The sequence below is a fragment of the Dendropsophus ebraccatus genome, chromosome 7, assembly GCF_027789765.1.
Source record: "Dendropsophus ebraccatus isolate aDenEbr1 chromosome 7, aDenEbr1.pat, whole genome shotgun sequence".
Taxonomy (NCBI): domain Eukaryota; kingdom Metazoa; phylum Chordata; class Amphibia; order Anura; family Hylidae; genus Dendropsophus; species Dendropsophus ebraccatus.
The window spans coordinates 90,339,267-90,367,162 of NC_091460.1; the positions used below are offsets into that span (position 1 = coordinate 90,339,267).

Consider the following 27,896-nt stretch of genomic DNA (forward strand, 5'->3'; position numbering starts at 1 on the left):
TTTTATCTAGTATAACATCCTCCTTTAAAAAGTGTACATTTTGGTTAATAATAGATTTTATTGTATTAAATTTGGGACTGTATACAGCCACATGCACAGAAAGTTTTCTGCAGACTGGACCCCAGACCACCCGGCATCATCATTCATTTGCTAAGGGACTTCAGCTCTATTTACTGCATGCTGATAGGCTGACGTGGCGTACCCAGGCTCAGAAATGGTAGAAAAACACAAACACTCGTTAAATACAGTAAAAGCATTTTAATAATTACATCACTAAATAAATGTCATTTAAGGTCAAAATAATAAATTCTGGCATAAGTGATATAAGACTGCGTAGCAGCAATATAAGGAGGGGTCACACACAGTGATTTTTTTTGGGTGGGAAAACCTGCAGTTTTTGATGCAATTTTCAGAAGTAAATCCAGCAGGATGTAGAAGTAATTCCTTTATATTTCCTCTTCTTTTTGACTCAAAAAAAAAACTGCAGCGTTTTCCTAAAAAGTTGTGCGTGACCTCAACCTTAAAGTTATTCCAGTGGATGACACTGAAATGAAAAATTCACAGGAACAAACAGGAATCATCATGCAGGAAACACAATATCATATATGGTATCATAGTGCTCGACAAAATGCACTTCTAGTCCTTCGGTGATGAATTTGGCCAGGTCGTAGTAATCCTTTTTGTTTTCTGAAGGAAGGATAATACATGTAACTCCTGCTCTTTTAGCCTGGAATTAAAGAGAACAAATATGTGAGGTGTTGACAGCAGAATTGGAAAAGAGTAAGTTAATTAAAGGGGATGTCTAGGATTGTAAAAACATAGCTGCTTTCTCCCCAAAACACTATTGAAGTGAATAGAGCAGAGTTGCAATACAACCTGAGGACAGGGGTGGCACTGTTTGTAAAAGAAAGCAGCTGTGCACAAATTTATCTTTGGAAGGTCAAAAGGGTGAGCTGAGGTTGGCTTCTTAAGAGCACTGATATACATGATCATCAGCAGGAGTGGGTCTGGATTACTCAGCTTTGTTCAGCCTGCAAATGCAGGAATGAAGGATAACTCCTATGCTAGCAATTTAACCACTTATGGTGTGTTTACACACACAGATTATCTGACAGATTTTTGAAGCAAAAGCCAAGAACAACCTATAAACAGAGAACAGGTCATAAAGGAAAGACTGAGATTTCTCCTCTTTTTAAATCGATTCCAGGCTTTGGCATCAAAAATCTGTCAGATAAATCTCTCCATAAATCTCTAAAAACTCACTATAAAGATGCAGTCAACCATAGAGACAGCTGCATCTAAGGTGTTCTGCCCCACCCCATGCATGCAGCCATTATTTAAAGTGACACTGTCACCCCCTTTTGTGCATTCTGACTTCCCTACACAGGTGTAATGGGTAAATTTAGCGGTTTTCACACCTTATTTTATATCATACGTCATGGTGCTTGTTCAAGTAAAAAGTGTCTTTTATGAACCGCAGATTGTGCTAAGTGGCCGGGGCCTCACTGCATTAGCACCACTTAGCCCCGCCCACAACGCCAACGTCGGCCCCGCCCCTTAGCGGCCATTGGGGGCCTAGACCTTTAGGCCAGCCGGTTCCAATGGCTGGTGAGGGGGCGGGGCCAACGGTTGTGGGCAGGGCTAAGTGGGGCTAATATCGCGATGCCCCGCCCACTTAACACAATCTGCAGTTCATAAAAGATCACTTTTAACTTGAACAAGCACCATGACATATGATATAAAATAAGGTATGAAACCCGCTAAAATGTACCCTTTAAACTTGTGTAGAGATGTCAGAATGCACAAAGGGGGTCTCAGTGTCACTAAGTTTTATTTACTTATTCTACTCCCTCCAAAACTGCACCCAATATTCCATATATTCTCTCAACTTTTCAGCTTCTTTCTGCACATTCACAATTAAAACCTTAATATAGTATTCCCTCCTACCTGCAGAGAACTTGTCCACTATACTGCAATAACCAAGCAAAGGCCAGCGTGTAAACAAGCACCAGACCTGTATGATATATATTTGTATCCCTGCTCCCACTACTGCACAGAAAGAGCTTTCCTTCATCTTAAAAGGATATTCCCAGCTCAATTAACATAGTTACATTTGTAGGACTCGGCAAGTTAAATATATTTACGAATACCGGCGTATAAGACGACCCCTGACTTTTAAGAAGATTATCAGGGGTTCTCTTTATAAGCCGGAAAATGTTAACCCCTGCCTGACCGCAGCCCTGCTACAGTGAGGCAGGGGTTAACTGCAGCTAAACGAAAAAAACAAAAACAAACCGTTAACTCACCTGGGGCCCGTTCCCGGCCTCCGTACGTTTTCTGCCCTGTTCCCGGCGCAAGCATTGTGACATACACTGACTGCGCCGGGATCCCCAAAGACCTCCCGAGCAGCAGAGTGTCTCATCGGAGACGCTTGGCTGCCGGGAGAGCTTCGGAAGAATGAGAGGCTTCGGAAGTACCCGAAGCCTCTGTCATTCTTCCGAAGCTCTCCCAGCAGCCGAGCGTCTCTGAGCTTTATGGATCCCCGGCGCAGTCAGTGTACATCAGGAATGGGACAAAAGACGCACGGGTGAGTTAACTGTTTTTATTATTATTTTTTTTTTACAGTGGTCGCCCCATACGGTGGGGATGCGGCCATTTTTGAGCCCCCCCACCGTATGGGGCGACCATACCCGGCGTATAAGACGACCCCCGACTTCTGAGAAGATTTTTCGGGGTTAAAAAGTAGTCTTATACACAGAAAAATACGGTACATTCATTTCCAGAAGTTGCTTTCTTTTTCTGATATTTTTGCTCTATTCCTCCCATTGTCTACAACTCCTGACAGCCATAGGACATACGTTACCTGTTGACCACAGATCCGCACACAGTGGGGACAGCCACAGTTTATAACCACTGACTCCATTGCTTGCATGTTGTGCTTCATTTCCACGCAATACAATGGCAGTGATGGGAATTCTGCGTAGAGACCTGATTGGTGTCTGCTTACTTACAGCTATAGTTTTTTCTTTGATGCCTCCTACGGGCAGGATTTTCCCCGTCAGTGACACCTCTCCTGTCATTGCCACATTCTGCCGAGCTGGGCATCCCAGAGCAAGAGAAAGTAACGCAGTGACAATGGTGCAGCCTGCACTAGGACCGTCCTTTGGTGTAGCACCCTGAACACAACAAACATTATACCACTATTAGTCAGTTATACAAGTTCACATGTGTAAGCAAAAACGCAAATCACATGATGTCCTTTTACATACAATGGGCACATTTCACACACAAAAAAATTACATTTATTTATACGGAACTAAAAAAAATGTAAATACGTTTAAAAGCACCAAAAAAGAAAATTCCAAAGACAATGGTGGTGGTGGGGTGATGGTGTGGATGATAGTGGTATGGATGATGATGGTGTATCAAAAGTGTCTAAAAGAAAAACTGTGGACTAATAGACTAATGAAAAAGTGTATACTGCAGAGCATTCTTTTTTGTACTGGATGCATCTATGTGGCAGAGTCTTCTGAACTATCCTATATAGCAAATAAACAGCATCTCCAACCAACATGAATTGAATGGGGGCCCGTGGATACTCTTTCCTTTTTCACTTGATGAATGGGAGCCCGGAGGACACCCTTTCCTCCCACCTGATGAAAGAGGGCTCAGAGGACACCCTTTCCTTTCACCTGGGAGATGCTAATCCCCATGTGAGTACCCTGTTGCCCTTGGTCATATAACCTGCCTTTAGGCACCCACTAGGTGGGGTCACTCATGCTCAACTCAATCGCAGCCAAATGATATGTCTCTTTAGTACTGGCAGTTTACCTTTACCTGGAAAGTGTCTGCACTGTTGCATGGCAACAGAAGGGTCACAGTTCAGGGAGGAACACTGTTTCTATGGTGTAGAACATGGGTCTCCAAACTCTGTCCCTCCAGCTGTTGCAAAACCGCAATTCCCATCATGCCTGGACAGCTAAAGCTTTGGATTTGGCTGTCCAGGCATAATGGGAAATGTAGTATTGCAACAGGTGGAGGGACGCAGTTTGGAGACCCATGGTGTATAAGAACAGTACGTACGATGTAAGTTATTACCTCTCCTTTACATATATGCATTTGGTACACAGCTGATTTTACCAACTTTGCTTCATGTGACAACTCCTTTAAGCAGGTATTAGGACAATATTTACAATGGAGTATGATGTAACACTCACCTCTGGCACATGCAAGTGAATATGTGAAGTCACAAGGAATCCATTATCAGGATGTTTCTTCATCAGGAAAGCACGGGCAAATGTGTAAGCTATTTTAGCACTCTCTTTCATGACATCTCCGAGCTGGCCTGTTATTTCCAAGGAGCCATCTTTATTTTCTTTGTCGAGGGGACGGCGGAGGGATGTCTCAATGAAAAGGGTGGAACCACCTGCAATAGTAAGTTAAAGGGGTTAACCAGGTGTGGGAAACATGGCTGCTTTCTTTCAGAAGCATCACCTCCCCTGTCCCCTGGTTGGGTGTAGGGGTGTTGCAGTTCAGTTCCACTGAATGCTTGGAGGTGAATTCTAATACCACACAAAACCTGGGCACAGGAGTGGCACTGTTTTCGCAAGAAAGTAGCCATGCTTTTTTTAAATCCTGGATATCCCCTTTAATATAAAAGTCAACAACATGAAAAGAAAACTGACCTATAATACCACTATTACATATACACAATATTTATTTTTAAAGCACCCTTGATTCCAGAGTGCTCTACAAGCCATAGGGGTTAACAAACAGGAATATTACAAGATCAAAACCACTTTACATAAATAAGATAAATGGCAGACTGGTAAATGGGAGGAGGAGAGGACCCTGCCTATGAGGACTTACAATCTATAAGGTATGGGGAGAGAGAAAGAGGGTAAAGGGCAGCCAGTCAGAGTGGGTACAGAATTATTATAGGTTATAGCTTAGTTTTAGAGAGGGGTTTTCAGGTTATTTTTGAAGGTCTTGATGGTGGATGAGAGCTATGTGTCTCGGACCAGTGAGTTACAAAGTATGAGTGAGGTACTAACAAGGAAGGAGCACAAAAGGAGGTCGTTGGAGGATCAAAGGTTGCGTAAGGGAGTTAGCGAGATATCTGGTCAGATATACAGAGGGGACAGGTTATAGAAGGCCTTGTATGTCATGGTCAACTTTTTAAAATGAATACGTTGGGCAATGGGGAGCCAGTTAAGGGATTAGCAAAAGGAGAGAGGCAGAGTGAAGGGAAAGGTAAATTAGTCGTGTAGCAGAGTTAAGAATAGACTGAAGAGGCGCAATGATGTAATATAGAAGGCCGGAGAGGAGGATTTCACTCAAAGCAAGATACGAGAGGCATGTGGCAGCAGTTTTGTTGCGTCAGGGTTGAGAAAAGAGCGGATTCTGAAAATGTTTTAGAGGTGAAGGTGGCAAGAGGTGGTTAGGATCTGAGTGTGTGGTTTAAAAGAAAGGGTAGATTCAAAGGTGACCTCAAAGCGGAGGACTTGGGGGACTGGGTACAGAATGCAGCCATTAATTGTGATATTAGATGGAAGGGTGGAGAAAGATGGGGAAAAGATGATTAGTTCAGTTTTCTCCATGATGTCAGTTAAACAGGATAGGGGATAACAAGCAGATCTTGGGGGTCCAAGCGGTGGGAACAGGAACATAACTATCCCCGTAATGAATGGTGTGGGCTGTGCAGCCACTGCTCCACTCATCTTCTGTTGGGCCACCATGTTTCTGAGTACAGAATAGACAATGAATCAGGCAGTCTGTGTCATTTATTGCCAGGGCGATTATGTTGCGCAACATGTTGGGCATTTATCTTTCTCTGCCATAGGAGGCGCACAGAACAGGTCAAGTTATAGTCAGCTACCTATCTACCCAGTTCATCTGATATGTAATGAGGTTTTTTTGACCAATATATGTGGCGATTATGGTCTGAATTGGTATATTAGGCAGGTCTGGGTGATAGATGTACCTAGCTTACTTTGCACTTATACATGTGCAATATAAAACTTTTTGGATGTGTTTTTAACCTATAGCCGTTTCTCAATAAAGCGATTTTATTCTATAAGGTGAGCTCAACTGTGGTGCTTTACTTCTCTTTTGTGGTTTTCATGGCTATTATAAAGCACCTGTAGCAGCAAACTGACATCTTCATGAATGACATCAGGTGGTGCCCACCAATCAAACTTATGCTACGTTTACACGGAACGATAATTTGCCTGATCCTACGATTAACTATGTCGAAGTAACTTTTTTTTTCATAACGATCAGCGTTTAGACGGTACGATATATATCGTACGTAAAATTCGTTTTGCGATCGCTTAAGACTATCTCCACATTGGTTAAAATCGGCGAACGACTGTTCACATGGAACGATCTGCGAATTTTTTGCGAACGATCAATGACGATTTGAGAAGTTGTTGAAAGATCAAAATGAACGATTTCTTCGATCATTCAATCATTATCGTGCGAATTTGCACGATAATCGTTCCATGTAAACGCAGCATTAGACTAGACACTCTGTAAATGTGCCAGGGTTATTAGGCTGTTTGGCTAAAAATTCATTTTTATTAATCTATTAGATTTAGGTACATTTTTTGGTGCAACTTAGGTCAAGGACCTGGTACAAGGTGTAAGAGTGTCTAAAATGCATAATAAATTTGGAGTTAAGTCCCATGCAACACTTTCAGAAAATAGAAAATTTGGCCACTGTAATTTTTATCTTTTTACTCATTTGCATTCCCTGCTGATGAGTAGAAAGGACGACTAAAGGCCCTATTACATGGGCAAACTTAGAGAAGCAAATAAGCGCTATTTGCCCAGGTGATCGCTAGATCGTCCAGACATCCCATAGCATACAGCAGCAGTCTGCTGCCGCTGCTCCTATTCCGCGGAAAACAAACAACGCAACAATCAGCCGACATGAACGATCGACCGAACATCGACCTGGAGAGGACTAGAACTATGAGGGGGATACAGCGGGGAACGGATGCAGACAGATTCTTAGTCAGCATCTTCTAACCTGTATAATGATTAGTGGAGTTTTAAGGAGGTAATAGGCAGATGGTGCACTCTGACCACCAAGAACAGGGACAGAACCGTCCTGGTAACCAATGGTTTTCAGAGGTGACTGGTTATGAAGGGGTTGAAGAAACTATTGTGCTCCGTATCAATGACCTTTGGTTATGAAGGGGTTAAAGAAACTAAGGTCTTTGATGAACAGTTCACAGTGAAGCAGTGTTCTCCTTCTTAACTTTCTAAGAGCAGAATGCTTTTATTTTGCCACCTATAGCGCGGGTTGGGGTAAATGATATATAGGTTTTTTATATAGGTTACGCAGCAGTTGCCAGGGGGCTGGTGATGCTTCGCTGCAGGGGGACGGGTAGATATAGCTTCCCAGAAACAAATAAACTGCTGTACCTACCCATGGCGGTCCAGGCTAGGCCCATCACCACCCCAGGTGGAGTGACATCATACATTCTGTCCACAGTGAAGATTGGTTTTCCCACAAAGTCTTGGAGGTTGGATGGATTTACTTCTACATACTGAGCTTCTCCATTTACAATCTTGTAAGCAGACTTACGCAGAACCTTAGGCAGAAAAAGCAGACAGGTTATTTATGTTTAAAGTGAATCTACCACCTAGAAAACAAGCAAGTCTTACTTCACATTTTTGCTGCTGTCAATAAATCTGAAAAAGAAGGTGCTGAGAGGGCAGTAGGGGAGCACATCGGCAGTTGACTACACATTTTAAAGGTGACCAATTCACTTTAAGAGCGCATTCACATGTACAGGATCTGCGCTCATCGACGTTACATTTATATCTGCTGCAGATCTATTTACACATACTGTATTGCAGCCAATATCACTGCAGTGTATACCTGCGTATGACCATGTGTCAGGTGCAGAGAACCCAGCCTATGAAGTGAGGCCCATTGCTGCTTATCAGACTCCAATCATAATGCTGGAAGTCCATGCTCTGAATGGAGTGTTGCGTTCCCACAACCTTTCAGCACTCTGTGGGTGTTCTTTACCACAGCTAGCACATGCACTTGTAACCTGGACCTTCAAGCTTACAAACGCATGCTGCTGCAGCAGTCACTGGTGCAACAAGGAAGAGTGCCCTTTGAGGGTGTATTACATGGCATAATAATCAAGGGGAAGCGAGTGCAGACCTGTGAGGACAACATGCTGCAAACCGTCATTGCACACATTGTGACATTCAACGCGCTAATACACTAAACCATTATTAGCCTGAATAATTGGTAAGTGGCCAAGTAAGACTCATCACAGTTCAGTGTAATAGGGTATTTACTTCCTGATGTTTTTTCCTCTCTTCTCTTGTTTTTAGATATGAGTATCCAGAATGTAAGTAACACTGCCCTGTTCTGACCAGACAGTAATACGTTGCTATACGGTCAAATATACATCTATAGGTTGGAACTCTGGATGAGCAGCTGCTGTACACGGGGATGCATGTGCGGTGCAGAAATCAGATAGACTCACTGCATCCAAAGATATAAATAACACGTAAAATAACCATCACCTTCTCCACTTGCTTCTGCAGGTTTCGCACTCCGCTCTCCCGACAATACTGTTTAATGAGAACGGTGAGCGCCTCCGATGTGATCCGAGTCTTCCCTTCATCCAGTCCACACATGGTCAGAGCCTGCGGTACCAGGTATCTCTGCAAACAATAGATACAAGATTCACAAATAAGAAATTCCATATTTATATATTGTGTGAACTCTGCAATATTATAGATCTATAAATGTCTTATTGTGAAGGATACAGATCATACTTCACCTCAGCTATAGCGAGTTTCTCCTGGGCCACATAACCAGAGATATTGATCATCTCCATGCGATCCCGGAGCGGTTCTGGAATGGTTTCTGTGACGTTGGCTGTGCAGATAAAGAGAACCTGCAAGAGATGAATGTAATAGAGAGATCAGAAACAAACTATACAATGCATAGATAGAGGTAAAGATTCCTTACAGAGTGATAAAACCTCCTCTAAAGCCTGGTTCACACCCTCTGTCACAATCTTTTATCCCTTTTCACATTTGGTTAACAGAACCTAGCTGATCAGTCATACTGCACATTCATTTCAATGGGTTTTTATTGTCCTCCATTTTCATCAAATCCATCAATGTTGCGTTTTTTTGGACGGACAAAAATTTTTGTGCACAAAAAACAGGAACAGAACACTAATGGAAAGTGCACATCTGTTTTTTTGTTTACATAATAGTCACTTATGACTAATCTGAATGGAAGCTATTTCCGTTCACAAGTTACTCGTGATCATCATTTTTTTTTTCTGAGCATGTGCAGAAGAAACCAGGAAGTAAAATAAACAGATATGCAAAAGAAAACAGATGGAGAAGTGTCAGTGTAAGCCAAACTGCAAATGGACATTTAAAAAGAACTGATCATTTTGTAGTTTGTGCTTTTACATTAATTTATTATTGGAGGATCCATTCATGAATGAGAAATGCAGGTGTAAACCCACCTAAAGAATTCTGATGCAGTGATGCAATAAAGAGCCTTTTACACCAGGCGGATTATCGGCAGGGTGTGCTGCTAAAAATGCTCCCGCGGCCGATAATCGACCTGTGTAAAAGTGACTCTGATCAGCTTTCATTTAAAGGTGCAAAAATATGAGATGAAGTGATCAGGGGTTGTTTTGGATCACAGCAAAATAATAAAAAAGGTGGTTACATCAGGATGTTATGTGCCAAGTGGGGACATTGCAATTATTGTAAATACTTAAATTGTGTGAAAAAAAGTACGCCTGGGGGAGGTCACTTAGGAGATACATGATATCATTAAATGCCATACAACTTAAGTATACGCGTTACTGTGAAGTAGTTGATATTTTTTTTTTGTATATTGGCAAAACTATTTGTCCAATGTGTCAGCGTTTTTCAGAACATATAAGGCAAGGGATGTCCAAGTGTAATAGCACATATGCCTTCTGTCCATGGAAGCAATATCTTCATTGTGTTTTATGGGTCTGTTGCAGGTGAAGAATTCCCCAGTGGAGGGACAGACTGATCTATTAAAAGGGAAGCTGAACTAATAATGAGGACTGAGGCTCTTGGACTCGTAAATCGGAATGGTCATTTAGACTTAATATGGTTTCCATTAAGAGTTAACATCATAGTGTCACTGCTGCTTAAAAATCTGTTTTCAACTGTATTGTTCTATGTAATTGATATGTCCTTAAAATATATAAGATGACATCAGGACCGATAGGAAGCATGCACGTCAGCGTGCGGAACAGGCTGTCATCCATTCACTCGTCCACGTCCTTGTTACCTGCTATGATATTAGGCTATAAAATAAATCATTTACATAAAGTGCTGAGTGCCTCATCTTTATTCCATCCTCTAGATACAACTGACCCAATATAAACATATCCCAGAGTCATGTACACACACACAAACTAGATTATATATATATATATATATATATATATATATATATATATATATATATATATATATATATATATATATATACACACACACACACACACACACACATACATATACACACACATATACTATATCATATATATTATATATATATATATTTATTTATTATAATTACACATCCCAGATATATAAAATCGATTTGGTCTGAGGGCGACTAATCCGCATGTAAACAGTCCCTTAGGTTCTGTTCACACTTAAACTGAAGGCTGTTTGGCGCCTTTGTCACTAATTCCACATGTCTTCTTGTCTTTTGCAATAGAGATGCTAAACATTAACTATAGATAATGCAGAAATGTCACCTTGGATAAGTCCACAGGAACATCCAAATAATGGTCAAGGAAGTTAGAATTCTGTTCTGGATCTAGGAGTTCCAAGAGAGCAGATGATGGATCCCCCTGATATCCACGTCCAAGCTTGTCCACCTAACAAACACAATATAGCATATTCTAATAGATGGAGACAACCTATGCCCGTGCCCCAATCTCTGACATGGCTTGGTATCCCTATATGTTTAGCTGTATATGAAGTGTCTCACAGTGTTCTTCAAGTGAATGTCAATCCAAATAAAGTGCGCCTCATATGACATATGGTAAATAGCCACTCAAAATCTCGTATGAGATTAATGGACGTTTGATCATATATGTACAAGACACAACCAACAGTGGAGCGTATTGTACAGTTATACCCAGGGTAAGTTGTCCTTCCATAGTCAAAGATTTCTGCAGGTATGGAGCATCAACATTTGCCATCTGGAGCAAGCCAAGACTCCATTCTATTTGATGATCTTAAAGTGAACCTATCATTTGAACAAACTTCTGACATGTTATAGCCACATGGCAGAGGTTTTTTATCAGTGCTGGGTGCTGCCCTTTCATCTCCGCTCTCATTAGTAAAGTAAAAGTGGACAGAATAATAATGAAGCCTATGGACTTTCCTGTAGAATGTGATTGTCATAATTTCCATAGACTCCATTATAATTCCGTCCACCGCTACTTTACCAGTGAGAGTGGAGATGAAAGGGCAGAGCCCAACCCGTGTTCTCAGAGAGATAAGCCGTCTGGCTGTGGCTTAAGGCCCTATTCCACCAACAGATCTGACGACAAATTATCTGCCAAAGATTTGAAGCCAAACCCAGGAGTGGATTTGAAAAGAGGAGAAATCCAGTCTTTCCTTTATGACCTGCTCTCTGATTATAGTCTGTTCTTGGGTTTGGCTTCAAATCTTTAGCAGATAATCTGCCGTCAGATCTGTTGGTGGAATAGGGCCTTTACCCTTCCTTATAGATAATACATAAATGTCTGGTCAGGACAGGAGAGATAACTGCTGTTTGAACAATTGTTATGCCGACAGTTATTGAAGGTGTGTGATTTAATGAAAAAAAAAAAAAATTATATATATATATATATATATATATATATATATATATATATATATATATCAAAGAAAAAAAAGAGGAAGGTGTGTGCCAACCTCTAACCCTTTGAGGACCAAGCCCAAAATGAATTTCATTTTGAATTTTCGTTTTTTCTTCCTCCCCTTCTAAGAGCTCTAAGCACTTTCATTTTTCTATCTACAAGGCCATGTAAGGCCTTGTTTTTTTAAGGAATAGTTGTACTTTGTAATGGCGTCTTTTATTATCCCATAACATGTATGATGGAACCCAAAAATATTATTTATGAAAATATAAATAGGTGAAATCATAAAAAAGGATGCAATATGGTAACTTTTGGGGGGTTCCTGTGTCTACGTAATGCACTGTATGGTTAAAGCGACATGATACTATTATTCTATAGGTCAGTCCAAACACAACCATATGTAGGTTTACACAGATTTTCTAATGCATATAAATATAATTTTTTTTCTTTTTTTTTTGCAATTATTAATAAAATGGTCCTATTATGACTCTTGGTTTTTCACCTATGGGGCTGTATGGAATGTACTTTTTTACACCATGTTCTCTAGTTTTTATTAATACCATATTTGTGTAGATCTGATGTTTTGATCATTTTTATAATTATATATATATATATATATATATATATATATATATATATATATATATATATATATATATATATATATAATGTAACAAAAAAAAAAAAGCAATTGTGGCTCTTTTTCCCATTCTTTTCTTTTACGCCCTGCGGGATGACGATTAATATATTTGAACAGATCGGGCAATTACGCACGCTACGGTATATATGTTCATTTATTTATTTTTAGATGTTGTACTTATAAAATGGGATAGGGTGATGATTTTAAAGGGGTTGTCCAGCGAACATCCTTTCCTTTCAAATCAACTGGTGGCAGAAAGTTATATAGATTTGTAAATTACTTCCATTAAAAAATCTCAAGTCTTCCCATACTTATTAGCTGATGCATGTCATGCAGGAAATGTTGTTTTATTTTCAGCCTGACACAGTGCTCTCTGCTGACATCTCTGGCCGAGACTGGAACTGTCCAGAGCAGGAGAGGTTTTCTATGGGGATTCATAGAAACCCGAGACAGAGTTCCAGTCTCCGCCAGTGATTTCAGCAGAGAGCACTGTCAGACTAAAAATAAAACATTTCCCGCATGACATATTGTAGCTAATAAGTACTGGAAGACGAGATTTTTTAATAGAAGTAAATTACAAGTCTATATAACTTTCTGATTTTAGTTGATTTGAAAGAAAAAGATTTTTGCTGGACAACACTGTTGGATCACTGTTATCGTCGCTCTGCTCAATGAGCCTGCCTGTGGCTGAGTCACACTGCGGGGGTCCCGATTGGTGTATGTGACAGGAGCTGCTCCTGTCACTTATACTAAAATGCAGCGATCACAGCGTTTAAGGGGTTAATGACAGGCTGCAGCACGATCAGTGCAGCCTGTCATTAACGGTGAGGGTCCGGCTGCTAAGTGCAGCCGGCCTTCACCTGCTATGAAGTGCGCTCCGCTCCAGAGCGCTCTTCATAGCTCCTTAGAGACCCAGGACGTACAGTTACGTCCAAGGTCGCCTGGTGACAGACATCCATGACATAACCGTACGTCCAGGGACGCCTAGGGGTTAAAGAGGTTGACAAAATTTGTTTTGCAAAATACTTGATTTAAAAAAAAAAAAAAATGTTTTCTATGTTTAAATAAATGTTACACATATGGCCACTAGGTGTCTCCCTTCATTGCGCTTGTACTAGTTACTGCGTGTCCATATTCAGTAGCAGAGAATCCTTAGGATGCTCACATTGTACGGTGATAGTAGGGGTCATTCACACGTCTGTAGAATTCCATACACAGATAGTGTTCTGCAGACTGGACCTGGAAGCTCCCAGCATCATGATTAATAATTATGTCAGGAGCTCGTAAGCAGTTTAAAAATTTGCGTTTTTGCTTTTTCCACTTTATGTTTAAAAGGCCATAGGGCTTGCATTTTTTCACCTAGAGACCCATATGAGCCCTTTTTTTTTTTTTTGCAACACCAATTGTATTTTGCAATGACAGACTATTTTACCATAATATATCCTGCGAAACCGGGAAAAAATCATTTGCGCTGACAAATTGAAAAAAAAAAGGAATTTGTTTTAATTTCAAGGAGTATCAAGTTTACACTGTTCGCCCTATGGTAAAACTGACATGTCATCTATGTTCCTCACATCAGTACGATTACAACAATATGTAACTTGTATAACTTTTTTTTTTTTTTTTTTTGACGGCTTTTAAAAAATTAAAAGCTTTAAAAAAAAAAAAAAAACACTAAATGTTTAAAATTGCTCTATTCCCATCCTTATAACGCTTTTATTTTTTGGTCTATGGGGCTGTGTGATGTGTCATGTTTGCGCCATTATCTCAACGGTACCTTGTTTGCGTATATGTGACTTTTTGATCACTTATTACATTTTTTCTAGATTTGATGCCATTTACCATGCAATTATTTTTGTGCTTATGCCATTTACCATGCAAGATCAGGAATATGATAATTTAATAGTTCAGGCAATTACGCACGCGGCGATACCTAATATGTTTATTTATTTATAAAATGGGAAAAGGGGGTGATTTGGACTTTTATTAGGGGAGGGTATTTTTTAATAATATAAAAAATTTTTTACTCTCAGACATCAATGCAATGAGATCACTGATACATTGCTCTGGCCTGCTGCAGACCAGAGCAATGTATTGCCGAGCTGGGATCAGCGTCAGTGCGACACTGGCCCAGACAGTGTCCCACTAGAACACTGGGAGCAGAGCACTTAAATGCAGCTGTCAAGTTTGACAGCTGCATCTAAATGCTTAATTAGCAGACACAGCAACGGGACCCACGGCAGCTAATAAAGGTGCTCCCCGGCTGCAGATAGCAGCCAGGAGCGGGGCCGTTCAGATCGGGGTCCCGGCGGGATCCCTCTCTGAACTCCCCTCGCGCCGCCATGACATACGAGGTACAACATGGGACAGTAAGGGGTTAATCATGATGCTGGGAGCTCCCAGGTCCAGTCCGAGGAACATCGCCCATCTATGGTTAGAATTCTATGGATGTGTTAATGACCCCTAAAGACCAAATATCAGCATGGAGGTAGCATGGAGCACAGTTGGGCTGTATGTATAACACATAGTTTTCTATGTTTATGTTATACAAACTGCGCTCCATGCTCCCTCTGTGCTGATATTTGGTCTTCAGGGGACATTCACATGTCTGTAGAATTCCATCCGTACACGGATGGAGTTCTGCAGACTGGACCTGGGAGCTCCCAGCATCATGGTTAATTATGATGTTGGGAACCACGCTGCTGTGTCAGTATGGGTGGAAGACGGAGTTAGCCGTGAGAATTTCTTAGTGTGCACATACCCTTTCAGCAGACAGATTCCCTTTAAGGCTATGTTCACATACTGTTCACGGCGGAACAGCCGCCCTTTGTACAGACGTTGTTTAATGCTACCTACGGATGGAATTAATGATTATGATAAGTAGTGTTAAACAATGGCTGCTCATGGCAAAACGGCCATTGTTTGTACAACGTGTGAACATAGCCTAAAGGAGAAGTTTTGTGAAACTAACAAATGACAGGCAGGCGGGTGTGGGAAGATAATAAAGAAAGTCTACTTACCAGTCCCAGTGCACCCATAGCAACACTCTCTGGAAGTCATTTTCGTCCAGGTTTTGTGTACGTCACGGCCCTGGCTCCTCCAGCTGCAATTATCACATAATTGGCTCACGCTGCAGCAGGGTCCCGCCCCCAGTCACTGATTGGCTGAGCAGGCAATCCATGACATTGCAGATGGAGGATATGCAGGAGGTCGGCGTCTGTCAGATATCATAAAAAAAGCGCTACAGACGCTATGGTGGCATGGGAACTGGTAAGTATACTTTTTTTATTTTGTCCCCACAACCTGCCTGCCTAAGCAGTCAGTTTCATGGAACTTCTCCTTTCAAGAAACTTAAGTGGGACGCTATGTTGTTTGCATTTAGTAAATGACAAGTTACTAGCAGTGAGTGAGCATTACGGGTCACACACACAGCTCTGGCAAAGTCACTATAGTAATGTGAAAGGTTTGGTGCTGGTTATATCTGGTGTATGTAGGGTGGGCCCCTAGCATCATATTTTCAGGTGGGTCCAAGGTACTCCAGTCCAACACTGAACAGATATGTCACTACTGCCTACACTAACACACAGATATTTAACCACTGCCTACAGTAACATTCAGTAAAACAGAAGGAATTACAAACCTCATCAATAAGAATTAGAGGATTCTCTGTTTTTGTCTTTTTTAGACACTGGATGATTTTTCCTGGCATAGCCCCGACATACGTTCTCCTGTAATGTAGTAAAGAGGTTTTACAGTATGGAGAGAGGAGGTCCCCTGTGAAAAATCTCAAACTAACGTCATCATAGCTTAAAAAATGGCAAGTCAGCATTGGTAATTATACATTACTATTCCCTAGCATTCCTCTGATGCAAGCCTGCTGGGGTAATTTATACTTTTACTAGAGGAGGGAACTTTTATTAAAGGGGATACCTAAAGAGCAGACCTCTCTTTAGGTTCCCCTCTTATTAAGGGGAACCTAACGAGAGGTCCTACCATTTCTGTTCTCCGGCCACTCCACTTCCCCCTTACTTGCCCATCCGTACAGGTAAATTCCGCAGACGAGAGGGGGGGAAAGTAGCATGTTGGGGGCAGTAACTAATAGTTGGCTGAAAACCAATGTTACAGCGACATTGGGCAGTTATTGGACATTGTGTGCAGGCAACATTTTGCTCCCGCACCAGAGCTGTTAGTTTTCCTGGAAACTTTAACTACTGAATACAATCTTGCAGAAAGTTGAATTACATCACTATCTTTCAAAAAACAAACAAAAAAGGTGCCAAAAATAACCTAGGGGGTCCAGGGTACATTTAAACAAAATACACACTAGCGCAAAGGGCCATGAGCCCAAAGGGCCCTGAATCACCCCTGGTAAACCAAGTAAAACGTAACTTTTAATGTACTAATATATGTTTAAAATATATAGACACCGTGATCTCGTTAAAAACACTCTCCCACAGTACACTGATATTATAGTATTTTCAGTCCACCTAACAGTGGTACTGTGTATTGTAACTGGATAGCTGCAGACTACTCAACCTAAGGAGTGTGGGAGTAGCTGATTAAAACCTAACACACCGCCACCACAACTAGTTTCACCCCCAAACGGGGCGTCCTCAGAAACTAGTTGGTTTACCAGGGGTGATTCAGGGCCCTTTGGACTCATGGCCCTTTGCGCTAGTGTGTATTTTATCTTTCAAAAACTGACCAAATCCTGCTATGTGACAGTGACCTGTGTGTCAGTAATAGTGAGAGATCACATACATTTGGCGGTGCTGTTTCTTGTTTCTAATTCTGGACAACTCCTTCATAGTTGTGAAAAGAGACAGAAAGAGTTTGATGCGGGGCAGAGGGGATAATACAACAAGCCCATCATGGAGTAGTGATAAAGCCGTGGTGCTAAATGCAGGTTATAGGATTCTGCAGGGGAACCCCAGGGACATCATTTACATATGGTAAGAAGCATGAGTCCCTGCTTATCACAAGTTGAGTAGGAACATTGCTGTGCCCGCAGCCATAAGGAAAAAGGTTTACGTCCAAAAACAACTCCTAATGTTAAAAAAATAAATAAATAAATATGCAGAAAGACTTGAAAATTCACCTGTGCCCCTTAATTTCAGCCACATCAGTCATCCCACCAACACTGAATCTGAAATACTCCCTGTTCAGAGCACGAGCGATAGAGCGTGCAATACTTGTTTTTCCTACTCCTGGTGGACCAAAAAAGCAAAGGATCTTTCCCTGTGTACTTCCGCGAAGCTGACTTACAGCTATGAATTCCTAAAAGACAAGATAATAGGCGCATTAGGTATAAAGCAAACATACAATTACATTGCATTCCTGTATATATGTACACATGCAATCTTGGTGATGCTCAGAAAGCTTCTCTCACAATGGTCAGAATAAGAATCTGACAACAGGAGATCAGCCGCAGTTATTTCCACTGTGGGTAATTTTAGAATGGTAGAGAATGTGTCCTAGGAGGGGTGCAAGCTGGATGCTATGTAGTTTATCGACTAGGCTAGATCTCCCAGCATGACAATGATACATGATGCCGGAAGGTCTGTGATTCCAGTCTGTAGCAAATCTTCCATACTGTATATTCACAAAGTATGTCAATGCCTCCAAAAACAAAGAATATTGACTCTCAAGTGTTTCTGCCTTCCTCTATACAAACATGCTGCTTTTAATCCAAGATCTGTCCTAGGGTTCGCTCGGCAGGTGATGCAGTTATTGGCCTAAAAAACTTGCAGTTCTGTTGCAAATTGGCGTGGCCTGGAGTGTGTATGCCCTTGGATTGCAACACCCCTCCCTCCTCATCATTAGGAGCGCCCACGGGCAGGATTTTTCCTATTCATCACCTGTCTGAATAGTGCACAGGTGCCTTAACCATCCAGCGCATGTGCACTGTTCACACAGGTGATGAATAGGAGAAATTGCTCTATGGGCATTCCTAATGATGAAGAGGGCGGGGAGGAGGAACGGAGGGGTGTCGCAATCCTAGGGCATGGATACTCTACGCCACGTCAATTTGACAGAGGGCTGCAAGTTTAAAAGTTGTTTTTTAGGACAATAACTACATCACCTGACGAACAGACCCCAGGACAGATCTTGCATTAAGAGCAGCTATCCGAAGGTACAAGTGGTGTGTGGGTGTGTGTGTGTGTGTGTGTGTGGGGGGGGGGGGGTTAGATTGTGGGTACAGTCGCTTTAAGTATGTCATTATGTATCTTTTGGGTTTTGCACTTGCCTTGATTTGTGTGCAGCCTGCACTCACATGTTTGCATTTTTGCACATCCCTCTCTATGAGGATTTTTCCTGGGGCAATAGCATTGGGGATTAGTGCAATTTTACTTCATACTTTTCATATTTTTTTCTTAGGTGTTTATTGATTGATTTGCTACCTCTTAATTTTTTTCCCCTCAGTGTGATCCAATTTTTTTTGTGTGCATTCCTTGTTTCATGAAGAGTGAATCTCTTGTCATTCAGCATTTTGACACGCATGATTGGGTGATGTCTACACATGCGCCATTGCATTTGAATTTCGGCTTGGCGTGCGTTCCACGCCAGCCATGCTTCTTTTATTGTCATGCCTATAGATGCTGAAGTCAGTTTCTGGTGAATGAACCACAGCTGCTCCAAGTATGAATCATTGTACATTTGAATTTCTTTATTAATATTGTGATGCGCTTTACTACTATATATTATATACATGTAGAAGATAGTACATACATGTAATTAGATAGATATACATGTAATTACATGTTTTCTTTTTGTATTTGCATATGTTATTACATAATTGAGCACTTCCAGCATGTGTGTGTAGAACATATACACGCACACACCACTTCTTTGTATTGATGTATTCACTGGCTTGAGAAATGAAGGACTGAAATATTGCTGTTTTTTTGTGTGATGGTTTAAAATAAACTTTTTACTTCATTTTTTCACGTCATCTGGAGGACTTCAGTCATTTTTTGCGATTGGCTAATCATACTCCCCTGAACCCAGGAGGGACAGCTGGCACCCACTACATCAATGTAAGATGGCTGTGACCTTATATATACAGGGTATAAATTATATATTGTAAGTAAGGACTCTACATAATATATAATGTGTGTGTGTAATGACTATATAATATAGGGGGTTTCACTTTTTGAACTGAATTACTGAAAAAATAACTTTTTGACAATATTCTAATTTATTGAGAATGTAAATGAACTAGAGTCCAAAATATAGAGAACTGTTCTTCAATTCAGATTTTTGAAGACCTATAAATTGAAAAAGAAACTTACAAGAATCCTCTTCTTGACATCTTCCATGCCATAGTGATCTTCTTCTAAAACCTCCTCAGCCCTCCGCAGATCCAAATTCTCTTGGCTGTACTTTCCCCAGGGGATGGACGTTAGCCAATCCAAGTAATTTCTTGTTACACTTCAGGAAAATAAAAAAAGCCATGGTGAGTTATGAGAGCAGCAAAAATCTATCACTAATTAGATGTCATCCTGACACACTATCAGGTCTATCGTCTTAAGATCTTTACATCAATAGACTGGCGCCAGCGCAGGGATGCCCCTGTGCCGCGGTCCTTTTTTTGAACAGTGGCCTGGTTCCAGTGCACAGCGCCAGTCTATTCCCCGTCCCCGGCCGGGCCTGAAGCTCTGGAGGCGGGCCCGCATGCCTCCAGGGTGACATTCTGTCCTCTCCTCTGTGACGAGCTCCATTAGAATCAGCGGAGCCGCGTTACAAAAGGGAGGGGTTTTGTCACCCCTTCAGGATGCAGACCGCTGCTATCTCCTATGGGCTCCCTGCATGATCTAAAGATCTGGGGAGCCCCTCCTGCCGCCATCTCGCTCTTGGGGGGGGGGGCCTTACACAGAGATTTATCTGACAGATTTTTTAAGCCAAAGCCAGGAACTGATTTTAACAGAGGAGAAAATTTAGTCTTGCCTTAATGACCTGTTCTGTTTATAGTCTGTTTCTGGCTTTGACTTCAATAATCTGTCAGATAAATCTGTGTAAAGGTACCCTTACCTGCTCGATGTCAGCGGTGTAATAGGGCCAGCAGCGAGAGGGGAAAGAGAAGCAAGCGAGTGCTGATCTCACTTGCTTCTCTTGATTGACCCATGTAATAGGGCCTTGATTGACCCATGTAATAGGGCCTTAACTGCTTGGTGCCTGTCTCTATTGGTCACGAGTGCTTTTGTGACAAGCAAGGTACCTTAGACTCTGTGGAATAGCATCAAACATGCAGAGCGTGGCTGCCTGGGCTGTGGAATGGCGCCATATAAGTATGGCATGCTTTTTAATAATATTATGAAGCAAGCTGAGGATCTGAGCTTACTTCATAGACAGCGAATACGTGCTATCACCAGCCAACATTAGTCATTGATGGCTGACAGTGATTATGCTGATGTCTGCCATTAACCCCTAAAATGCAATGGACCTATAATGAAATATTGTTTTTAGTAATAAGAGCAACACAACGATCAGATTTCATGGCATCCAGATCCTTGCTAAAGGTAATGCTGGCCACTTGGTGATCTGCCTCAAACAGACTAACCGATCTCACTGATCAATAGTATGCAATAGCATTGATCAGTATAAGCAATCAGACAACTGCACTGTCACTGTTGTTATAACTTTCAAAATCTTAACAGGTGATGTGATATAAAAAAAAAAGTTTGCAATATAAATATTTTTAAGTTATCATGTTTTTTTTCCCTTTCTTTCCTTTTCTTTTTTTCTGTATTGTATGGAGATATAATGTATGTTGGAGGCACCAGCACCCCCGCAAATCCCAGCCTTCCTGGTAGGTCATATACCCAAAAGGTGACTGAGAAAAGTAGTTAAGCAGGAGACCAACTTGAGAACCAAGGGTTACCACTTGGCGAGTCGGGGGAAAGCTGTGGTGATGCATAAAATGTATTTATTATTTTTTTTATTTGCTTACTTGTTTAATTATTTAATAGTTTATTATTATTATTTACTCTCTCTCTTTCCTTTCCCTCCGCAGGCTCATGAGTTGGTATGTAAGGAGGAATATAGGTGGAATGAATGGACATTTTATTATGTATTTATTTAAACATTTTTTATTTGTTTAATTTTTTTTATTTATATTTTCTTCTTTCTTTTTCTCTCTCCCTTGTTCTTTCCATTCTTCTGTTTTTCGCATTGACGATAGCTAGATAGCTTTTTTTTTTAGCCTATTTTGGTTTAGGGATAGATCTGGTTTATGTATGGGAAGGATATGGAAATTTTTAAAGGAGGATGGGGAAAATAGATTAGCTGCCTGAATGCCTTAGGCCCAAGGTATAGGGCAGGAGAGGAAGAAGTGGGAAAAAAAAAAAAAATACCGTATTTTCCGGCGTATAAGACGACTTTTTACCCCGAAAAATCTTGTCAGAAGTCGGGGGTCGTCTTATACGCCGGGTATGGTCGCCCCATACGGTGGGGGAGCTCAAAAATGGCCCACATCCCCATCGCATTGGGGCAACCATTTAAAAAAAAAAAAAAACGTTAACTCACCTGGGCCCGTTCCCGGCCACTGCACGTCGTCTTCTCCGCTCCCGGCACAGCCAGTGTGACGTACACTGGCTGCACCGGGGGTGCCCGAAGCTCTCCCGAGCAGCCGAGCGTCTAATCGGGAGACGCTCAGCTGCTCAGGAGAGCTTCAGGCATCCCTGCCGCAGCCAGTGTACGCAGGGCCGGGACAAAGGGTAGGCCAGGGTAGGCGATGGCCTAGGGCGCCATCTAGTGGTGAGTTACAGGGGGCGCAATTTAAATCTCCAAAAAAAAAATAAAATTACTACAGGTTCCTGGACTCCTGGTGGCCTCAGAGTGCTACCCCTCCCTGCTCACCTTCAGCATCCTCATGTCCTCCCACTCTCTCCCCTCCTGGGCAGGCAGTGTGAATATCCCCTCACCCCGAGCAGGATCATTGCTCTGCCCTGAAGATGGCCTGCAAGGACCTTTCACTCGGACTAGAGGCTCCGCCCCCTCCTCACCATGTGACCTCCTCACTATCTGACTGCTGGAGGCCGTGCCGACTGCTGGGGCTGCTGTCTGGTGAGTTCACTGACTGACTCTCATCATCCTGTAGGTGTAGGGAGGCTGGGAGTGCTGGGAGAGGGAGGTCACCTAGGTCACAGGGCTGCCCCATATAACACTGCCCCATATCCCTGCACTGCTCCTCTATACACAGCACTTCCCATATTGTTCCCCAACCTGTGGGTCACCAGCTTCTCCAAAACTACAACAGTCACAGCATGATGGGAGTTGTAGTCCTGCCACAGCTTGGGACCCACAGGTTGGTGAACACATGTGTTTATTATGTACAGGCTAATCCCCCTGACACTGGTGCTTTATATCCTTATTGTATTGGGTCCTTGTACTGGGTCAGGCAGGATCAGTATATGATGTGTATATGGCGCTGTGACTGTGCTGTCATGGTATAGGGGAGGTGTATGTGGCAGGATCAGTATATGATGTGTATATGGCGCTGTGACTGTGCTGTCATGGTATAGGGGAGGTGTATGTGGCAGGATCAGTATATGATGTGTATATGGCGCTGTGACTGTGCTGTCATGGTATAGGGGAGGTGTATGTGGTAGGATCAGTATATGATGTGTATATGGCGCTGTGACTGTGCTGTCATGGTATAGGGGAGGTGTATGTGGCAGGATCAGTATATGATGTGTATATGGCGCTGTGACTGTGCTGTCATGGTATAGGGGAGGTGTATGTGGCAGGATCAGTATATGTGTATATGGCGCTGTTCTGTCATGGTATAGGGGAGGTGTATGTGGCAGGATCAGTATATGATGTGTATATGTGACTGTGCTGTCATGGTATAGTGGAGGTGTATGTGGCAGGATCAGTATATGATGTGTATATGGCGCTGTGCTGTCATGGTATAGGGGAGGTGTATGTGGCAGGATCAGTATATGATGTGTATATGGCGCTGTGACTGTGCTGTCATGGTATAGGGGAGGTGTATGTGGCAGGATCAGTATATGATGTGTATATGGCGCTGTGACTGTGCTGTCATGGTATAGGGGAGGTGTATGTGGTAGGATCAGTATATGATGTGTATATGGCGCTGTGACTGTGCTGTCATGGTATAGGGGAGGTGTATGTGGCAGGATCAGTATATGATGTGTATATGGCGCTGTGACTGTGCTGTCATGGTATAGGGGAGGTGTATGTGGCAGGATCAGTATATGATGTGTATATGGCGCTGTGCTGTCATGGTATAGGGGAGGTGTATGTGGCAGGATCAGTATATGATGTGTATATGGCGCTGTGACTGTGCTGTCATGGTATAGGGGAGGTGTATGTGGCAGGATCAGTATATGATGTGTATAAGGAGCTGTGCTGTCATGGTATAGGGGAGGTGTATGTGGCGGGATCAGTATATGATGTGTATATGTGACTGTGCTGTCATGGTATAGGGGAGGTGTATGTGGCAGGATCAGTATATGATGTGTATATGGCGCTGTGCTGTCATGGTATAGGGAGGTGTATGTGGTAGGATCAGTATATGATGTGTATATGGCGCTGTGACTGTGCTGTCATGGTATAGGGGAGGTGTATGTGGCAGGATCAGTATATGATGTGTATATGGCGCTGTGACTGTGCTGTCATGGTATAGGGGAGGTGTATGTGGCAGGATCAGTATATGATGTGTATATGGCGCTGTGACTGTGCTGTCATGGTATAGGGGAGGTGTATGTGGCAGGATCAGTATATGATGTGTATATGGTGCTGTGACTGTACTGTCATGGTATAGGGGAGGTGTATGTGGCGGGATCAGTATATGATGTGTATATGGCGCTGTGACTGTGCTGTCATGGTATAGGGGAGGTGTATGTGGCGGGATCAGTATATGATGTGTATATGGCGCTGTGACTGTGCGGTCATGGTATAGGGGAGGTGTATGTGGCAGGATCAGTATATGATGTGTATATGGCGCTGTGACTGTGCTGTCATGGTATAGGGGAGGTGTATGTGGTAGGATCAGTATATGATGTGTATATGGCGCTGTGACTGTGCTGTCATGGTATAGGGGAGGTGTATGTGGTAGGATCAGTATATGATGTGTATATGGCGCTGTGACTGTGCTGTCATGGTATAGGGGAGGTGTATGTGGTAGGATCAGTATATGATGTGTATATGGCGCTGTGACTGTGCTGTCATGGTATAGGGGAGGTGTATGTGGCAGGATCAGTATATGATGTGTATATGGCGCTGTGACTGTACTGTCATGGTATAGGGGAGGTGTATGTGGCGGGATCAGTATATGATGTGTATATGGCGCTGTGACTGTGCTGTCATGGTATAGGGGAGGTGTATGTGGCGGGATCAGTATATGATGTGTATATGGCGCTGTGACTGTGCGGTCATGGTATAGGGGAGGTGTATGTGGCGGGATCAGTATATGATGTGTATATGGCGCTGTGACTGTGCTGTCATGGTATAGGGGAGGTGTATGTGGCGGGATCAGTATATGATGTGTATATGGCGCTGTGACTGTGCTGTCATGGTATAGGGGAGGTGTATGTGGCGGGATCAGTATATGATGTGTATATGGCGCTGTGACTGTGCTGTCATGGTAGAGGGGAGGTGTATGTGGCAGGATCAGTATATGATGTGTATATGGCGCTGTGACTGTGCTGTCATGGTATAGGGGAGGCTCCTGTGCTGCATCATTTTCTCTGTTCCTGAAGTCTGTAACGCTGTATATTCCTGTTATACCTATAGCACAATGTGCACCATCATTATACCCGAGGGGCCTGGTGTGTGACACCTAAATTCTCAGGATGCCATGTGTGACACTACTACATTCAGGTGGCATGGTGTGTTACAGTCAGGGGGTACAGTATACACGGTCCTGTTACAGTCAGGGGGTACAGTATACACGGTCCTGTTACAGTCAGGGGGTACAGTATACACGGTCCTGTTACAGTCAGGGGGTACAGTATACACGGTCCTGTTACAGTCAGGGGGTACAGTATACACGGTCCTGTTACAGTCAGGGGGTACAGTATACATGGTCCTGTTACAGTCAGGGGGTACAGTATACATGGTCCTGTTACAGTCAGGGGGTACAGTATACATGGTCCTGTTACAGTCAGGGGGTACAGTATACACGGTCCTGTTACAGTCAGGGGGTACAGTATACACGGTCCTGTTACAGTCAGGGGGTACAGTATACACGGTCCTGTTACAGTCAGGGGGTACAGTATACATGGTCCTGTTACAGTCAGGGGGTACAGTATACACGGTCCTGTTACAGTCAGGGGGTACAGTATACACGGTCCTGTTACAGTCAGGGGGTACAGTATACACGGTCCTGTTACAGTCAGGGGGTACAGTATACACGGTCCTGTTACAGTCAGAGGGTACAGTATACATGGTCCTGTTACAGTCAGGGGGTACAGTATACATGGTCCTGTTACAGTCAGGGGGTACAGTATACATGGTCCTGTTACAGTCAGGGGGTACAGTATACACGGTCCTGTTACAGTCAGGGGGCACAGTATACACGGTCCTGTTACAGTCAGGGGGTACAGTATACATGACCCCCACATACAGTATAGCCTCCTGGCTGTCCCCGCATAGCGTACAGTCTATTCTGGGGGGGGCGCCATTTGTCTTCTCTGCCTAGGGCACCAAAACTCCTTGTCCCGGCCCTGAGTGTACGTCACACTGGCTGTGACGGGAACGGGAGCGGAGAAGAAGAGCGGGGGGCTGGAACGGGCCCGGGTGAGTTGACAGTTTTTTTCATTAATTTAGCTGCAGTTAACCCCTGCCTGACTACAGCAGGGCTGCAGTCAGGCAGGGGTTAACATTTTCCGGTGTATAAGGCAAACCCCTGACAATCTGATTAAAAGCTAGGGGTCCTCTTATATGCCCAGTCGCCTTATACGCCGGAAAGCACGGTGTGTGTGTGTGTGTGTGTGTGTTTGTGTGTGTATGTGTGTATATGCGTGTGTGTATATGTATGTATATATATATATATATATATATATTTATAATTTTATTTTATTTTTTTTCTCCTTTACAGATTTTGAATATATAGACGGAGAGTAGTATGGAGCTGTTGAGTGAGATACTCAGGGATAGACCTACGAGGTGAAGATCTCAGCTCAAAGATAAAAATAGTTGTTAAGGGGGGGATGAAGGGGTGAGCGGAAGGGAAGGGTGGGCAAAGGGGAAAAAAATAACAATTGTATGATAGATATGTTATTTTTCAAATAAAGTTAGTTAACTTTAAAAAAAAAAAAAGTTATCATGGAAAACTGGCCAGAGTTTCTTTTTAGTTAAAAAATCCAGGTCCAGTCTCCTGAAGCTTTTTTTTCTTTTTTTTTTTACCAGCAAAAGAATAAAAACTATATGTAAAGACTAAATAAGTGAAGTCTGGCCAACTTGCTTTATTTCACATTTACTTTTGATGTAGATTTTGAAAGTTATAACGACAGGTACACTCACTTTAACCCCTTCGTGACCAAACCCAAAATGACCCAGTGGACCAAGCTAAATTTTATGGAGTGATTTGCAGTGCAAACCAACAGTGCTATAATCAAACCACTCTTGGTCCTAAAATTTCAGATGGTCCATGTATGCATAAACAATGGTGTCCCGCCCTGACCCCTTTCAGGGTTTAAAAAAAAAAAAAAAAAAAAAAAATCTGTAAAGCAACTTGTTCCCTAATATGGATATACCCCACATGTTAATGTTTTTATTTTAATCTATTTATTGTATTTTTTCCTTTTTTAAATTCTTTTTTATAATTTACATTAAAAAAGGGGATAAAAGGATACATAACATTTCCTGATTTCGACAGGGTATTAATATTTAACAAAACTCACAATTCATGTACATTATCATAAATGACAGTTAACATTGTCTCCGCATTATCACTTATATCCTTCTGACCACATACCAATCCCTCCCCCCCCTCCCATTACCCCCCCCCACTATTTATTTTATAATGTACTGTATTTTCCTGCGTATAAGACTACCTTTTAGCCTAGGAAATCCCAAGATCTAGGATAGCCCATGATCTTCTCAAAGGTCATGGGTTGTCTTATATGCCAGTTGTCGTCTTATAGGGCGGGTGCTAAAAAACTGAACCAGACTGGAAAATCTGCAGCAACCATATAAAGGGCAGAGCAAGCTGCAGGCGTCCGGGGTATGGAAAAAAAGAAATATGGTAGAGTGGCGCTGTGGCCAGAAAAACACACCTCTTTCACCTGTCTGGCCGCCCTTGTATCCTATTACTGCACCTCCTTCTCTGCATCTCAGATCTCGCTGCTGCCTGATGTTTTTTT

The 27,896-nt window shown here is 42.4% G+C and overlaps 1 protein-coding gene across 1 annotated transcript in view; it reads right to left on the minus strand.

Moving 5' to 3' along the window:
* Window positions 1-243: 243 nt before the first annotated feature.
* LONP1 (lon peptidase 1, mitochondrial) overlaps window positions 244-27,896 on the minus strand; it is a 64,229-nt gene continuing 36,576 nt past the window's right edge. The window contains exons 9-18 of the mRNA XM_069977882.1: window positions 19,857-19,995; window positions 17,663-17,841; window positions 16,205-16,292; window positions 10,809-10,931; window positions 8,817-8,933; window positions 8,557-8,697; window positions 7,436-7,601; window positions 4,218-4,426; window positions 3,012-3,176; window positions 244-727 (exon numbers count right to left, since the gene is read on the minus strand). Of these exons, the coding sequence (XP_069833983.1) occupies window positions 581-727; window positions 3,012-3,176; window positions 4,218-4,426; window positions 7,436-7,601; window positions 8,557-8,697; window positions 8,817-8,933; window positions 10,809-10,931; window positions 16,205-16,292; window positions 17,663-17,841; window positions 19,857-19,995 (1,474 nt within the window). The 3' untranslated portion in view covers window positions 244-580. The remainder of the gene's footprint in view (window positions 728-3,011; window positions 3,177-4,217; window positions 4,427-7,435; window positions 7,602-8,556; window positions 8,698-8,816; window positions 8,934-10,808; window positions 10,932-16,204; window positions 16,293-17,662; window positions 17,842-19,856; window positions 19,996-27,896) is intronic.